Here is a 17,453-nt window from a genome sequence, read left to right as displayed (position 1 = left end):
CTTTAAAATGTCCCATTTGACCTGATGTCTGTCTGTTTAATTGTCAGATTCTGTCAGGTGTCTTTCAACAATATGCTAGGCACTGATGAAAGAGATAAATTTCAAACTTATAAAAAGATATACACAGTTCATGCAAATAGATGTTGCCCTCTGCTAACACATTAAGAATAGTGAAATCGAGCCTGTAGCTGAAAGTGCCATTAGCCAGTTTTGAATTACCGCTTTCATCTACTCCACATCTTGTTGGTACAGAAAATATACATGGATATTTTATATTGTGTGCTGCACTCCTCCTTGATGAGATATATCCACCTATGAAGTTTCAAGTTGATACCTCTAACACTTTTTGGGATAAGCTCTTGACAAAAAGTATGAAAAATAACAAAGGGCAATATCTCAAAAATTATAAAGGGTAGAGTTATCATTCTTTTGCACTGCACTCCTCCTCAATAGGATCTATCCACCTATGAAGTTTCAAGTTGATACCTCAAATACTTTTTGAGATATGCTCCAGACAAAAATGAGGGACTGACGGACACTATTTCTATAGCCTTGGGCGCCTTTTCCGCGGGGATAAGAAATTCAGCAAGATCAACATTAGGGAGCTTTTTTCTTAACAATGTATCTTACTGTTCATAATCAGCAGTTTTATTTTTAAGTAATCTCAGAGTTACCATTTTTTCTATTTAAAACAATTATTTTATATATTTCAGGCACAGATAAAGCAAGTCAGGCCCTGGAACTTGTTCATGGATATGATTTTAAAGGGAAGCCTGTTGTAATTCAGTTTGGAAGAAAATCGTCTTGACAACATGTTGATATGTTTAATATAATTACAAGTGTCTTATTTAAACACTGTAAATGAAGACAAAAGCAGTGGAAGCATGAAAATTGATTAATGATAAAATGTTTAATTCATCCGAGATAAAAAATCAATTTGTGACCAATTAAGACTGTCATATTTACATTTTATTTGCAAACCAAATTTTGTAATCTTTCTTTGCTTTACTGGGATCCAAAGCAAATAATTTAAGATTGTATCATGTATATTTGTTGACCTTATTCTGTTAACTACTTATTAAAAAAAATGAAATAACAAAATGTTATTTATATCTTTATTTCAAATGTTATAAAACATTCTTGCAACAGATTTTTTTACAAGTGATGACAATGTGTTTTCTTCAGAAATTAATTTTTCGTATATAATTAATTTCATATATTTAGAAAACAAATACACTTTTTAATAAATAGATAATAATCTTCATAAAGTCACTTGTCTTTAGAGTTTTAAGAGTCAATTTCGCTCTTTTTGATTTTTTATGGGGGGAATATTTTTGTTTGTCTGTTTTAAGTTTGCCTTTAGCTTCGACAAAATCATTCAGAGTCACTGGGCATCTTGTGCTAAATTATGATGCCAATGATGCCGTTGTGTAACTTATCAAAGGTGCCTTGTTCATTTTTAATTGAAAAAAAAAAACCTCCAATAAATTTGAATAGATCGTCTTAGCAGCCATGACGATGATGGCCTCTGCATTCATTTATCACAGTCACTGAAGATTTGGAGTTGTAACTCGATTTCTCCCTCCAAAAACCTGAGTTGAAGAACTGCTGTTTAAATCTATTTCACCCAGAAGCTTTGTTAAACCTCAATCGGAGTCACTACTACTGCTGTCGGATTCCATTTTCTTGGCAATATTTTGAGTCCAGTCATAAGGTTTCCACATGGTAGCAAACTGAAGTACTTTTCTTCTTTGCTCATCAAAATTCTCTTTTGGAGGTTTCTTCCATAATCGATGATCAGCGTCAATCATTCCACCAATGATTTCCTGAGAGAAAGACACAATTAGATGAATAAGAATGAAATACTGAATCTATATACAACATCATTTTAGGTAGTCTTACTGTAATGCTTTACAGCCAAAAATAGTCTAACATCGGCCAATATTGTAGCAAATCAGAAATTTCCGGAATGTTATTTTTTTCAAAATCTTGGCCATTTGATTATTTGCATGCACTCATCCTTTATTACTGTGTACCAGATTCCTGTTATAAACGGTTAAAAATTATTGAATACCAAAAGTTGTGAAAAATAAGGTTCTCGAAATGATTTATTACGATATTGGCCAGAGTTAATAATATTTTGGCCAAAAAGCATTGCAGTAAGAGTACCTCAAGATTTTCTCAACAATGGACATGCGTTTCTGATGCATTATTGGATTTCAACATCATAATATTGAAACTAATAAAATTGAGCAGTCAATTGTATAGAGCTTGGTCAGACATCATTTTTTGAATCTATACTGATAGCTTAATTACTAAAAATGTATATCATTATGGCCACTTGCATTCAAAGTGTTATTGTTACTGATAATTTATTGTAAGAAAACTTCGTTCATCTCCTTAAGCTCTAATCGCTTTCATTTTGAATGATAGTAGATAACAAGACCACATTTTACAGCATCAAAGGCCTCTTGATAAAAGTGGTATTCAAATGTCTGTAAAATTAAAAATCTGTTCTACACAAGAATCTATTCCATTTGAATCAATTTAATCACAAGGGAGGGAAACTGGTTGCACACAAGGTTCGCAACTTTCTCCTGAAATATTTTATCATCTTGGAAGACATCTCAGAAAATAATAAAATTAATTTTCCTCCGGGTGATCGATTAAAAAAATAGGTACATAAAGGTCATGCAAAATTATGTCAGTATTTTTTCTACAATACTTGTACTGCAGCATTGTTGTTCCTTAGAGTTATATATTTGTGATTTAAATTTCACTTATACATGGATCTGAAAAACAAAGTACCTTTCCAAAATAATATGGAAACTTGATTTCATCTTCTATCACATGGGCAAATCCACCCTGGTTACCAAAATCTACCGCAAAATATGGAAAGCCTTTAGGAACCTAAAAAGTAGACAAAACTTCCACTTAATAATATTTAAATAATAATTTAATCGATGTTTTAAATTTAATAAATAAATTTCACATAATAGATAAAAACATATTTATTGAAAAATAACTTATATAATGTAGGTATTTCAAATAAAACATATTATATATTATCTTTTTCTAATAATGCATTTTTTTCCCATGCACTTCAAAACATTAACTTTTTACAGGTAGCTCCACTCAGAAATTTGTTTAAATACTTTAAAGTAACAATAAGGCATTACAACATCATAAACTAACAAGAAATGTCCCCATAGGACACATTACAGTAAGATAGCCCCATTTTTATTTTCAGAGGTGCTGACAGACACACAGACTATATCCCCCCCCCCCCCCCCCCCCCCAACAAAAAGAGAGAGAGCATAAAATTCATAAAATACATACGGAGTGTCGGATATCTTTCTGACTGAGATCCACAACTTTCTTATTCTGTGACCACTCACTCTCGCTCTCTTGTATGGCTTTCTGAAATACAGGACAAAATTTATTCTCAAATAACTGAAAATCTTTTAACTCTTTTGCCACCAGTTTGATATAAAAAAAAGTCCAGCACCAGTGTAAACCAGGCAAGCCTGTACATCTGCTAAATTTTTGTATTTTGATATTGAAATTGAAATCCCTTAAAACTTTGATTGGACTGTTTGAAATTAAAAGCAGTTCTAGACTATTATATGAATACAACAGGTTAAGGGTTAAATGATTTATCCAGATTGAGGAATTTTACGTCATATTTATCTTTACATATCGGATAACAGCAATTTCAGGAACAATGAAATCGAATTTGTCCTACCTTGAAATATATAGGTGCAAGATCGCCAACTTCTTTGTCCATGGGAACACATTCTATACACATATGAGGGAACTGTTTAAGCTTCATACTAGTTTCCATGAACACCACATCTTCATCCCGATCGGCAAACATCTTTGTAAGAGTTCTTCTAAACACCTTCAAATATACAAAGTGTAAATCACCATTCCACAATGAACAAGTTCTTCAACTTCATACATTATAATAAGAACTAGAAATGTGTCCATAGGACACGGATGCCCCCACACGTCACTGTTCTGTCAATCTTACTCTAGGTCAAATATTTTTTGGACTACATGTGCCACAAGTTGAAAACTAAAAATCAACAAAGGGCCATAATTCTGTTAAATTTGGTCGCAGCAAAAATTCCTTCCTTTACTACCATCTACACATTAAGGTTGTTCATCCCTGAAGTTTAAGCAAAATCTGCCAACTGGTTTAAGAGGAGTTGCATTCACAAAATTTCTACATTTTATATAGTGAAAAAATCAACAAAGGGCCATAATTCTGTTAAATTTGGTCGCAGCAAAAATTCCTTCCTTTACTACTATCTACACATTAAGGTTGTTCATCCCTGGAAGTTTAAGCAAAATCTGCCATCCGGTTTAAGAGGAGTTGCGTTCACAAAATTTCTACATACCCGGTAGTATATAGTGAAAAAATCAACAAAGGGCCATAATTCTGTTAAATTTGGTTGCAGCAAAAATTCCTTCCTTTAATACCATCTACACATTAAGGTTGTTCATCCCTGGAAGTTTAAGCAAAATCTGCCATCCGGTTTAAGAGGAGTTGCGTTCACAAAATTTCTACATAGTATATTATATAGTGAAAAAATCAACAAAGGGCCATAATTCTGTTAAATTTGGTCGCAGCAAAAATTCCTTCCTTTACTACCATCTACACATTAAAGTTGTTCATCCCTGGTACTTTAAACAAAATCTGCCATCCGGTTTCAGAGGAGTTGCACAAGATTTCGGGACGTACGAACAGACGTACGGACGGACAGACAGACGGACAAGTGCAACGCTATATGCTCCCACTTTGTGGGGGCATGAAACAGTATGAGATAGGAGTTTCTCTGAAAAATACATACAGCTCGACCTTGAGAGTAACGTCATTCAGATAATTCACCAATTTGGTGTTGGGTGTGTTTTAGTAATTGCAAGTCCGAAATTGGTATCTTGTCATTGAATACAGGCAATTATTTTTGTCAGTGAATTTATATTTATGTGTAATACGGCAATTGGATACATTGTATTAAGCTCTCAATACCAATAATATTGGAATTGTTTTACTTACTCCGAGGTGAAAAGTATTTGTTTTTAAACTTGCCTTATGCTTACCATGCTATAATTCATAAATGGACTTATCCACATTTAAATCTAGACATAGCCACATATATAGTTTTTAGAAAAATTTCAAAATATATACCAAGTGAAAAGGGAACAGTGCAAGCACTGGTCGCATAGGTAGAATCTGTCACTAACAGCATGCTGAATGTTATTCATGTATCTAATGAAATGACAGGACTTATTATAGTTATTATTACAAATGTAGAATGATACTTTATGTTTAAAGTTTCAATGTTTCATGTTCAATATCTTACTACTTTAATTCAATTCCCTAAAAAAACCCAGCCACAATCAGATTCCTGTATACATTTTGACTTGCACTTAAAAGTGTTAAGTTTCTCTGACCTTTAAAGCTGCGTGCCTCCAGAAAAGCCAAAAATATTTTAAGAAAATTAAACTTGATAAAAATGTATATGGTTTAATGAAAAGTAAGAAGATTCAAAATTCAAGAAATAATTTACATATGTGCTATATGACTGATTTTGCAGTATTCATCTGATTCAACATGTTTCTATTTTATGCAGTAAGAGGTATTGTTCACATATTTTGGCCCCTTTCCGTAATTTATTTAGACTGCTGTTTGCAGTGTGTAAATTACTTCCTTTGTTCACTTAACAAAATATTACTTTTAAAAACATTATCAGATTTCATGAAAATAAGCATGAATCTTGAGGCATGCTGCTATAAAAAATCCTTTACTTTCAATATGTTTTCTAACCCTTTCCCTCATGAGCATATTGTGAAAAATGGCCGTTTTCATTGAAAAGCCTCCTGTTACAAGTTCAAACTGCTATGAAACTACTAAAACTGCTTCAATACTAATCAAACTTGGAACAAATGTTGACTGGACCATTGCCTTTGTAATGACATGCTCAGTCTCAAATTTCCTATTACCATGGCAATGAAGGGACATCTCAAAATTGCCAAAAATCACTATTTTGCCTTGATTTTTTCAATCAAAATTGATTTCAAAGTGCTGCAACTTCTCAATGGATAGAGATAGTCAAAGGCTTCTCAGCGTTGGTTACATGTTACCTTATGATTGACCTGAGGTAATTTTTAGCCTCTCACAAGTCAAAAATTTTCTTGGTGATGTAACCCCCTGATGTATCTTTTGGATAAGGGGGGGGGGGGTGGCGCCGAAAAAGTGCTTACTTTTTTTAGCAACATTTCTCAAACGAAAACATGCATTTGGGACCCAAATAGGACATTTTTTCATTACTATTTGAGGCCTAAAAGAGGGGGGGGGGGGTCAAAAGTGTTTTGCTTCGCGTATATATGAGGTAAAGGGTCTAAACCATTCGTACTTCATAATTTATATCAAAAGATCTCCACTGCGGTTTTTTGACAAGACAAGACTGAAAGTAATTTTTCGAGATTAATTTTCCATTTGATTAGGTCTAAAATGTGGTTTGTTGTTTTGTGATTTAAGTAAAATTTATTATTACCTGTATTTCACTCCATACATCTTCATCAACCGTTGTTCCTGAGGCTACATGCTGCATTGGTACAATTAAACAGTGACCTTCCGACAAAGATTTGTTGTTTGGTAAACACAGATATACCTGAAATAAATCAGTATCTGAAAACAAATATTGTACAATTCATGTAGGAAGGACCAACTCTCTAATGTTGTTAAAACTTGTAGTCCCACACTTTTGCTTTTTATGAACAACTACAGCATCCATGTAAATACTATAAATTTATTTGTTAACGTTTTGTCTTATGTTTGCACATGACATTGTACTCTGTTTTGTATAGAAAGGGGAAAAAAAGCAAAAAATATGATTAAACTAAACAATTAAACAATCTTTAAACACATTTCTATAAAGTAAATATTTGAATTTTAAAAATTGAAATGTAGCATAATGGAATAAGATTAGTCACCACCTTTCTTTCACTTTCAATTTTTTTTATCTTTCCTGAACAAGAAACTAGAAATAAAACTATGTCTACATGGGAATGACATTCTGCTTTTCATCATTTAAACAGCAGGGACTCAAATTTTCAAAATAAATACCCTGAAAAAAAATTTGGAAAAAAAACATATAAATTATAAAAATCTTTGTGATGTCTATAATGCAAAACAGGTTTAAAGTTTCCAGTTTTAAAACTATGTTTCCACTATATATAAATGGAGTATATACATTTTATATATTTTTCTCATATCATAATTATGTATTTTTTTTTATTTTTTTTTTTTTTGGGGACAAGCTTGCTCAAATTAATTTAATTGTAAACTTTGTAATATTTCAAATCCAAACAGTATGGTTTCAAATTGTTCATTATTAAAGTAAAGTAAAACTTCCCTGAAAAACAAAACAAAACTATGCAATGCACATTTTAGACATATATAATCCCTGAACTGATAACTTACTTACTAAAAAATGGTATCCCTTGTGAGATATAGAACAAAATTTTATAGGCTAAACCAAAAAATTTTCTCTTTACCTTTGTACCAATGGCAATGATAAGATGTTTTGGCACATTGCCAAAGCAAAACCTACACTTCTCCAGTGATGCTGCCATTTTTTTATGTTCTGAAACAAAAATTATTTAAAATGTTATAAAAATTTAATTATTTTCAAAATTGAATGTCCCTAAGACAGCACACTTGACTATTCTCAGTGTTCAACAGTGACAAAAGGCTCATAAGTCTAAATTGGAATTTTTCTCTTTTTCTCCAAGCCAAATTATATCTTTCCCAGTGTTTGGTATCAATAATATTAATGTGATCCTACATATTGATTTAGTATGACAAAAGTTCACCACATTTTGACATTGTTGTCACTGACAACCTATGACGTTGTTGTCATTAACAAGTTAACGACGTCTGACATTGTTGTCACTAACGACGTATGACGTTGTTGTCATAAACAACATATGACGTTGTTGTCACTAACGACATTATGACCTCACAGACAACATATAACGTCGACGTCATTTCTTGCAAATAACTATACTTAACTATACCTGATGAAGAGTTTTTAGTCAAAACTTTGTTTTTCTCAATAAAATAATACAGTTTTATGTTTTAACCAGATAATATTTGACTTCTTCATTCCTTTATTCATTTAACTGGAACATGTCAAACGCCAAGGCTCTGCAGTAATTCTGTATTGTATAAAATAGGACAGCTAACTAGAGTTACTCTACATGAGTCAGCATTCTTTTAGTAGAAATACATCATAAACATAAACATAACTTTAGTAAATTATTTTTAAGCACCAACCGTATATAGCTGCAGCTTTGTCTCTTTGCTCCAGGATAGATTCGGACTGTTTTCTATTAGCCTTACTAAGGAAAACATCATCAACTTGAAAATCATCGTCTGTTTTCTGGGCTGCCTGAAAAATTAAATTAAAATTTATATAACATTATTCTTCACTGTACTTAGTCTAGGAGGAGACTTTAGAGGCTTAGCAGTTTGTATATCACTAAGCTGCCCTCTCGTCCAAGGAATTGTTTGTTCAAGCCCTATTTAAAGGTCATGAAGATATTTCCCCAGAAGACATAGTGTGAGAATAAGAAACAGTCATTAAAATTGATCTAAATGAGCTCCAATCATTATTAATTATAATTAAATTTTGATAACTGGGTAGAATCTAGATTGGCAGATCCCTGCGAAATAATCAAGTTTGCATGGGTACATGTAACATTAACTTGAAACTTCAGATCTACAAAATGTATATGAATATTTATCTTCACCATTAAATACAGAAACAATACATTTCACTAAGACCTTCCCCTTACACCCAAAGTTTACCTCTAAAATAACCCAGTCAGATATTTATTAAATTTTCAATGATGCAATTTATAAGCCATTTTAATCAATAAAACAAAGGGAGAAAACTCATTATAGCTTATCTAAAAGTAATTTAGAGTTATCTGTTACTGCTATTTGTTCTAAAAATAGCATAAACATAGATCTAATCTGATTGTAACATATGTAACATGTGTAGTTAGAGAGAATACTTTTAATAAACTAGTGTTACCTTGAAAATGTGTTAGTTTGGAATAAATGGATGGGTTGTTACAAAACCTTAGCATGGTAAATTGATGTATGAAATTGAAACAGATATTGACAATTACATATACAGGAAATACACAACATAACTTCCTGGACAAAATAAACTTTATAAATCAGAGAAACTTTAATCAAAATAACTGTAAATATTTGTGTTTCATTATGAGTGATTTTGCATATGCATCAGACGAAGTTGGTGACATGTTTTGTGAACCATGCAATCTTCATGGCATATATGCGAGAGCAGATGGACTATGTACTGACTGCTGTGACTACATGTGTAAAACCTGCCTTGTGTACCATGCGAGATATATGCCTGAACATAAACAACAGGATACCAGCAATATGCCGACTGATTTCTGTGTAGAAAAATGCTCCGTTCATTCAAAGCACTTGATTAAATTTTACTGTCCTACTTGTGAGAACTTTGCTTGCAGTGAATGTAAAACTGAAACTCATAAAAACTGTGAAGATGTCGGACATATTTCCTCTTTTGTCAGCCATGATTCAAATACAGAAGGTATTGAAGATATAAAAGATTACATAAAATATTTACACACAAAGCTAGAAGAATCGCAGAAAAAGGTGAATTTCAATTCAGAAAGTATCAGTCTTCAAGAAATCGAAGCCAAAAAGACCATTTACACACACACACAGAAAATGAAGAAAACCCTTCAAGAGATGAAACAGGAAATAATTGAAGTTTACGACCAAGAGATACATGATGCTGAGGAAATTCTTAGAGAATTAAAGCAGAAAAGGGAGGAAACTACGGCAATCTTTAATGAAAAGGAGAAAATATTAGAAAAGAATTTAAAAGTGTCGGAAACTAAAATGGAAGAGAAAATTGAGCATATCAAAGACACAGACTTAACAAAATTAAGTTGCATCGAACAAAAACATAGAGATATAGCAAATGGTCTTGAAAAACTGTCTTTAAACATTGATAGCAAACAAAAATCAGGGGAAAGATGCAGTACTTACATAGCTGTTAAAACAAGTCAAAAGGATCTTGAAAATTATGAACGAGATTTACAAGAGATAAAGAAGAGCTGTCACACGTGTGAGTTCAAGATAAAACCCGAGTCAAATAGTCTTACATTGGACACAATCGAGACAACAAGCAACTTCTTCTCAATCAATGAAAAAGTGAAACCAATGCATAAGGAGAAGAGTGCTGTTCACCTGTCAGAACTACCAATCAAGTCAGTGATGTACACAAGTTTGTGTCTACTGAATGAAAACCAACTTGTAATCATAGATAATAAAAACTGTTCAATATATATAATAGAAGATTTACTTGAAAACAAAATTTTGTCAGCTCTTCCCATGCCGTCAGCACCTTGGGGTGTAGCTAAAGTTAATGAGAATGAAGTTGTCATCACTTTCCCCGAGCTTGGAGTCGCCAGATTTCTAACACTTTCAGATACAATGACAGTGATGAAGACGGAAGATGTGAAAGTTGGATATGAGTGTTACGGTATAACATGTGGAAGGAAGTGTTTAGTCGTAACATATCTAGACCCAGCGAGAGTTAAGATTCTTGATATGTCAGGAAATGTCTTAAAATGCTTTGATGAGTCTGCTATAACAATCAGCTCTCCAAAGCACCTTGCCTTAAGCCCAAACAAACGTTACATTTATATTTCCGATAACAACAAGAACATAGTAATAAGTATGACTTTCGATGGAAAAGTTAAAGCAATCTACAAAGATGATCAGCTGGCTGCACCAATCCAACTTGCAGTAGACAGGGAGGGGCTTGTCTATGTTTGTGGGCGAGGTTCTAACAATGTTCATCAATTATCAGCAGATCTAAAGAAAATGAAACTTTTGGTGGATGATAAACACAATCTAGTGAAGCCAGTCAGTATTGCCTTATGTGAGAATGTTGATAGACTATATATAGGGACATTCAACTCCAATGTTATACAAGTCTTTAGCTTATACCAGAATAGACATTGATTAGTATCATGATTGTATGGAAATAAGCATAAGAAAATCTTGTTCATTTTTGCAAATGCTTTTTGATCTTGTATTAAATGAATCTTGTATGTTTATGATATTTTTCTCAATTATAATTTGATGTAAATTTGAAAACCTTAGAAAAATTATATACTACTGATAATAAAAGTTTATATGAAAATAAATGGATTTACTGGAAAATATTATGGTAAAGGGATGCTAAACTTTTAGGTTAATAAAAGTTTCTTTGTATTAGGATTTTGTGATGATTTTAACATTAATAATTTCCAGCAATTAAACCAATACATTTTATCAACAGCTGTTACAGGTTTCAAGATTCTATTATTTAATAGTTATTTTTAAAAAAAAGACTTGTGTCTCAAAATAAAACTTTACAAAATCAGAATGTACATATATTATAGTAATAAGCGAGAGAAAAAAAAATGTTGTTTTTTAAAATTTATTAACAGTTATGTTTCCAGCAACTAATACATGATGTATATCTTAAATAGCATCTGAATGACATGGCACCTTACAAGCATCCAATTCAATTATTAAATCAGAGTATTGAAGACGCTTATAAAAAGATTGATGTGGCAATTTTAATAAATAAACTACACTAATACACACTTCTAAACTGCAACAGATTTTTTTCTGTTACATAAGTATTTCTTAAATCCAAAACCAATTATTTATTTCATAGTATACTTAAACAACTTGAATTATAATTCTAATCATGCCAATGATCAGCAAGTTAAAAAAACAACAACAATTAAATATCCCAACAAACGTGTGCACTTATTCTATAAGAAAAAAATAAATGTTAAATAAACTGTTTATAAGTGTGTATCAGTATAGTTATATTGAACATGCAAATTTGCATTCTGTCAAATAATGGAAGTACCATATTTGTATTTTACTTGAAATAAAGTTTTTTTGCCAAGTTCTGTTATCTTTTATAGCTTCATTATGGGAAGTGCTCGAGATTGAAACAATTGGCACAGAGATGAAGTAAGAAATAGAATTTAATTCTTTTGTGACTAGGTACCGTAGATAATGCCTACGTCACTTTTTAAGTCATATGACGCTAGTTCTTACAAGTTCCAGGAAGCAGACTTAAAGTGGTTAAAATCATCTTCGGTAACACAGGCTATTTATCATATATCAGTATCGGTAAATACTGTAGTATATACCGTATGAGCCGCACAATGACAAAACCAACATAATGGGTTTGCATCTGTGCAGTCTGATCAGGATCCATGCTGTTCGCTTACAAACCCTATAACAAGTAGAGAAACTGACAGCGAACAGCATGGGTCCTGATCAGACTGTGTGGATGCGCAGGCTGGTCTGGATCCATGCTGGTTGCAAACCCATTCTGTTGGTTTTGTCATGGCGCGGCTCATATGTGTACAGTTGGTTTGGATGATGGGTTAAAATATGGTCATAATCAAGCTGAAATAAATGATGAGTTTAAATTAGTAACATGCACAGTCAGCCTGCATAAGTTCTCATACTCCTAACTTATCTAATATTTCAGTTTAGATTTTATATTTTTCCAATAAGTAAGCAAGTGGTTTCATTATACATATAGTGGAAGGATCTACTGTACTATTATCTTAACCTTTCAATTCCTCACAGAGATATTAACTTGCAAACTCCTCTAGTATAGAGGCTTTTCATGTACATGTTATTGCTTTACTTCCCCTGGTTTTCAATTTACGTCATTCCTGATACATTTTATGCTTAAGATAAGATAAAAATCTGTCACAATTCTGTCATCTTTTTGTAAACTGGTGAAAAAAAAAATATATTGGTGCTTTAATGAAATTTCTCTTCACATAATTATTTATGAGAAATTATAATTGGTCAAAAATCAGCTACTTATTTCACTTACATGTATTTTCATTTTTCATATTTTGTCAATATGTATTGAATAATTCAAGTAATGCTTTATATGTTGTGTGCAATTATTGACTGATTTTGCAATATTTATCACCATTTTACTACTGGGTAACTAATGCAGAAATATTTTTGCATATTTTCACCTCTTTTTGAAAATTGTAACTTTGTAAGTGCCATTTGCAATATGTAAATTACTTTTTTTGTTCCCTTAACAATATTTTTACTTTTAAATACATTTTCAAAAATTTCATAAAAATTAACATGCATCTCAAGGCATGCTGCTTTAAGGGTTCAAAAGTAAATATACTCGGTTCCTATGATATCAAGGGTTCTATGATATCAAGGCATTTAAATTTTCTGTGACTGCTAGTAAAAGCAACACCTGATGATGCTAATATTTGTAAAACTTGCACACTAGATTCATTTTCACCTGCCAATGAATTTAATTTGGTGAATAATGAATGTATTTGTGGCAAGAAAACTATTTTATAAAACCTTCATATTTGACTACCATTTTCCTTAATGGTTTTTACACAGTCAATTAAAATATGTTATAAACACATATACTGACATATAGTCTGTTCATATAGTTTTAATTTTATAGCAAGTTAGCTGTTGGAAGTTTTTCACAACTTAACTTGAAAGTTTTGACCCATCTATCCTTCCATACTTGCTTTTTTGGGGATTACCTTGATACCGTAGTAACCTCCTCTGAAATTTCCCAAAATGGCAGACATTGAAAATATTCTAAAAAATGTCATTTTTGTTGGTTCTTTTGAAATAATTTTTTGACAAACAGTTCTGGAAATTGTTCAATTATAAGATAGAAAAAAATCTCATTCATTTATGATATTTATATTTAAATATTTTCTGATAAACGTTAAGTACCGTAATATCATAGAACCCCGGGCTAATATCTTTTTAAATGTATAATCATTACCATCCATTTTAGTGTGAAATAAGATTTGAGTAAAACTATGGTAATCTTCACTTATATTTGGTCACAAGTTTGACTGTGTTTTAGTGTGAATTAAGAGCAAACAGACGTGCATGAATACATTTTAAACAAAATACCATGACATCACAATTTTATAACTGGTAAATTTATAGACATGTAACATACCCTTCCAGCCAGTCTTGCAAACATCTGGTTTTGATCTTCTGCCGTACCCATTTTCTCTCGTTCAACCTGAATAATAAACATATATCTATGTATAACAAACTAGTTACATGACCGTAATTGTCTAAACCATCTTATTTTCCAACAACTGAGAATAAACTTTTAACCCTTACTACACTAAATATCTTAAAGTTACATTTAATAAATTTCATAAAAACAGAAATAGCGACATTTCATTAATAAATTGGGTTTTATATCGACTCCAGATCTTATTTTGGTGTCCAGACAACCAAAATGAGTTTTATAAGCATAAAAAATGGACAACCTCATTGTGGCGAAATCGGAAGTACAATATCTGTTTGCATGAGAAACTCCGCCTTCAGATCATCCGTACATCAATATTAAATCAACAAACATGACTATAAGTAGCAGTCCTAATTTAACGGTATATTTCCGCATTGTAACGGATGTTTTCATACAAATTTAATCTTTTTTTATGAGATGATTACTTTTTACTGAACCTCAGGCCTAGTGCACCGTGACGTTAAACGGTTAAAATGTGTTTGAACAAGAAAATCTCATATTTGTTGTGTCCCGGATAGCAGCTATAACACTGTGACGTAGCGCATACACAAGCTGATTATAATCTTCATTTGCATGTTAAAATTCGTATACGAACTTTAGTGTTACCGTGGGGTTTTCCGTTTGAAATCCTTATTTATGAACAACATTTGTTGAGATTTACATCAAGACTGTTAAAAATGTTAATGAATCTGTAGAATGCTTGGTTTTTAGGCCTATGGCAAAAATATTTTTACATATTTATTTAATGTAACTTTAAATGAACTTGTCCATCTTTCAAACTAGACAAACCATCCATCATTTTTTGGGAAAATTTAAAAATGTGTAGCGAGAGTGCAGACAATTATCAGGCGACACAGATGTGGCAACTGATCTTAGTCTGCAATAGTGCATGGGTAGAATCAGCTGCCACCAGCAGGTTAAGAGTTAAATATTTAAGAATTCTTTTTAAGTTAAAATTGTTTGAATTTTAAATTTTTTAAGTCAATTGACACAGTAAGAATGATAATTCTGGAACAACTTAGTAAGCAAATGATTTAAAATTTTGCTTTGGTATCAATATACATCAAATGGTATAAAAATCTTGAAATATTAAGAAAATTTGTATTTTTTCTAATCAAACTTAGAATAAATACATGAATGTAGAAATGGCTAAAGAAAATATGTATATAAAGATCTCACCAGTGTTTTAAGGTCGAACTTGTCATCATCATCAAAATATTGAGTTCTCTCCCCTTGTTTACCAGTGTGTGTCTCAATCTGAAATATTTATCAAACCAAAAAAACTTATTAGGTTAGTCAATTTTATAAGGATCTTACAACCGCTGCCGGTACAGACCGGAACATCTAGCTTGAGGGTAACTGTTTACAGCAGTAATGAGGTTCTGCTGAGTTTCTGCTAAACAGTCACCCAAGAGCTAGATATTCTTGTTTGTGACGACAGCCGGAGTTGGATTCTTTTTCTTGCATATTAAAAATTAATGATATTTCTTATAGTAGCATATATAACTTCATTCATAATGTCACAATGACGTCAACCTAAGAATGAATTTCATTCATAAAGGATGTGTGGGAATGACGTCATTTAAAACACATGACTTGTCACACATAGTGGGTGTATGACAGGTTTTTCTTGCACCAGTGCAATCTTGTCTGATATGCAAGAAATTATTTTATTTACCAGAATGTCAATCTGAAATATTTATCAGAGAAAAATTATTAGGTAAATCAATTTATTATCTCATGAACATCATAATCATTAGAATGGCCACTAGTAATCTCCAGACAGAGTGTTCTATTTGCATAACATATCGTTACAGGTAAAAATATCTAGCTTTGACAGAGGTAAAACTATATCAAGCATCAGTTATTCTGGTACACACCAAAATAATTATACAAATGTAAGTTTTCTGACAAAAATACATGTACATCTTTGTCATTTGAAGAAATACATCTGAATTGAGTTAAACTGTACCACACCCTGTATTGATCAAGACGTGACTTCATATGCATTTACATTATATATTCATACATATATTCTTAAAGGCACATTTTGCTTCAGAAATAAATAAATTTTTACTTCTTAAGAAAGGAATTTTGTAATGTTTAAACATGCAGAAACATTAAAGAAAATCTCCCTAAAAAAATAGCAGGTATAACACGGAATTTTGTATTTATATGAAACATTTTATTCCATTCACTTATACTCGTAGTTTTCATGCTAAAAACAGACACACTTAATCTTTATTTCAAGTTTTCTTTCAAGAGATAATTATAAGGAAAGACAGCCTAACAGTACACTGCCAGAAAAGTATGTTCTGGCTTTAAACCCTTTAATGATGGGTGCAAAATTTTGCATATTGATCTCTACATAATTATTCATCATTAAAATGTTAATTTATAAAGTCATAACCTCTTATAAAAAGTGACTCAAGTGTTTCTCAAATTTTGTCAAATTGTATCACATTACCTTTCCTCAGAAACTTTATTTCTATTCCTTTAGGTTTATTTTTACTCTTTGTGACTATTAGCTTACCTTTTGCTTTTTCCTTCTTCTCTTTCCTCCAGATTCTACAGGATGCTGACTGTCTGGTACAGGCCGAGCTAACCCTGACCTATCAGTTCGGATCAAGGTCACAAAGTCATCATCATCATGTTTCTTTCGACCTTGACCTTGAGGAACAGCAGGTGCATTTTTCTTAGCTTCTCTGGCTGCCTCAAGCTGGGCCTTTAACTTTGCTGCCTGCTCCTGAAATATATAAATTGACATTTTTTATTGTTGGGTGTAAAATTTTAAGGTTTAACAGTAATAACATGACCCCTGTCTCCCACTTTGTAAACCACTTATCTTCATTGGTATGAATTTTAGGAATCTTGATTATGGTATAAAATGTACTAAACATGCTTGAAATATTAAAGATCCTGTATGTTTTGTGATTGATATTGTTACTATGTGTATACCACACTTGCAAAAATTATATAGTATATAATTATGCAAATTAAACAATTTTCAAACATCGAAGAATATGTCAAATGTGTACTGCAAATATTTGTGCACATTATATTGAATCAATTAATTACATGCATTCTTTTCTCATTGGAAAATTTGACCTAGAATTTATAGAAAATAAATTTCTAATTACCTCCCTTTATTTACATGAAATGTTAAATTGGGTAATATCTTTATAAATAATGCTTATTGGAACTTACAATATTGACAAATCTTAATTTGAGCATCAT

At 31.7% G+C, this 17,453-nt stretch overlaps 1 protein-coding gene across 1 annotated transcript in view; it reads right to left on the bottom strand.

The window, feature by feature from the left end:
• Window positions 1-1,153: 1,153 nt before the first annotated feature.
• LOC132751378 (CWF19-like protein 2) overlaps window positions 1,154-17,453 on the bottom strand; it is a 29,713-nt gene continuing 13,413 nt past the window's right edge. The window contains exons 9-18 of the mRNA XM_060741541.1: window positions 16,750-16,962; window positions 15,396-15,473; window positions 14,136-14,201; window positions 8,348-8,462; window positions 7,567-7,655; window positions 6,564-6,680; window positions 3,746-3,901; window positions 3,340-3,420; window positions 2,809-2,910; window positions 1,154-1,826 (exon numbers count right to left, since the gene is read on the bottom strand). Coding sequence (XP_060597524.1) covers window positions 1,647-1,826; window positions 2,809-2,910; window positions 3,340-3,420; window positions 3,746-3,901; window positions 6,564-6,680; window positions 7,567-7,655; window positions 8,348-8,462; window positions 14,136-14,201; window positions 15,396-15,473; window positions 16,750-16,962 — 1,197 coding nt within the window. The 3' untranslated portion in view covers window positions 1,154-1,646. The remainder of the gene's footprint in view (window positions 1,827-2,808; window positions 2,911-3,339; window positions 3,421-3,745; window positions 3,902-6,563; window positions 6,681-7,566; window positions 7,656-8,347; window positions 8,463-14,135; window positions 14,202-15,395; window positions 15,474-16,749; window positions 16,963-17,453) is intronic.

This window comes from Ruditapes philippinarum, unplaced genomic scaffold, assembly GCF_026571515.1.
Source record: "Ruditapes philippinarum isolate M1 unplaced genomic scaffold, ASM2657151v2 ctg5112_1_1_1_1, whole genome shotgun sequence".
NCBI lineage: Eukaryota > Metazoa > Mollusca > Bivalvia > Venerida > Veneridae > Ruditapes > Ruditapes philippinarum.
This window is presented reverse-complemented; position numbering and strand designations above follow the sequence as displayed.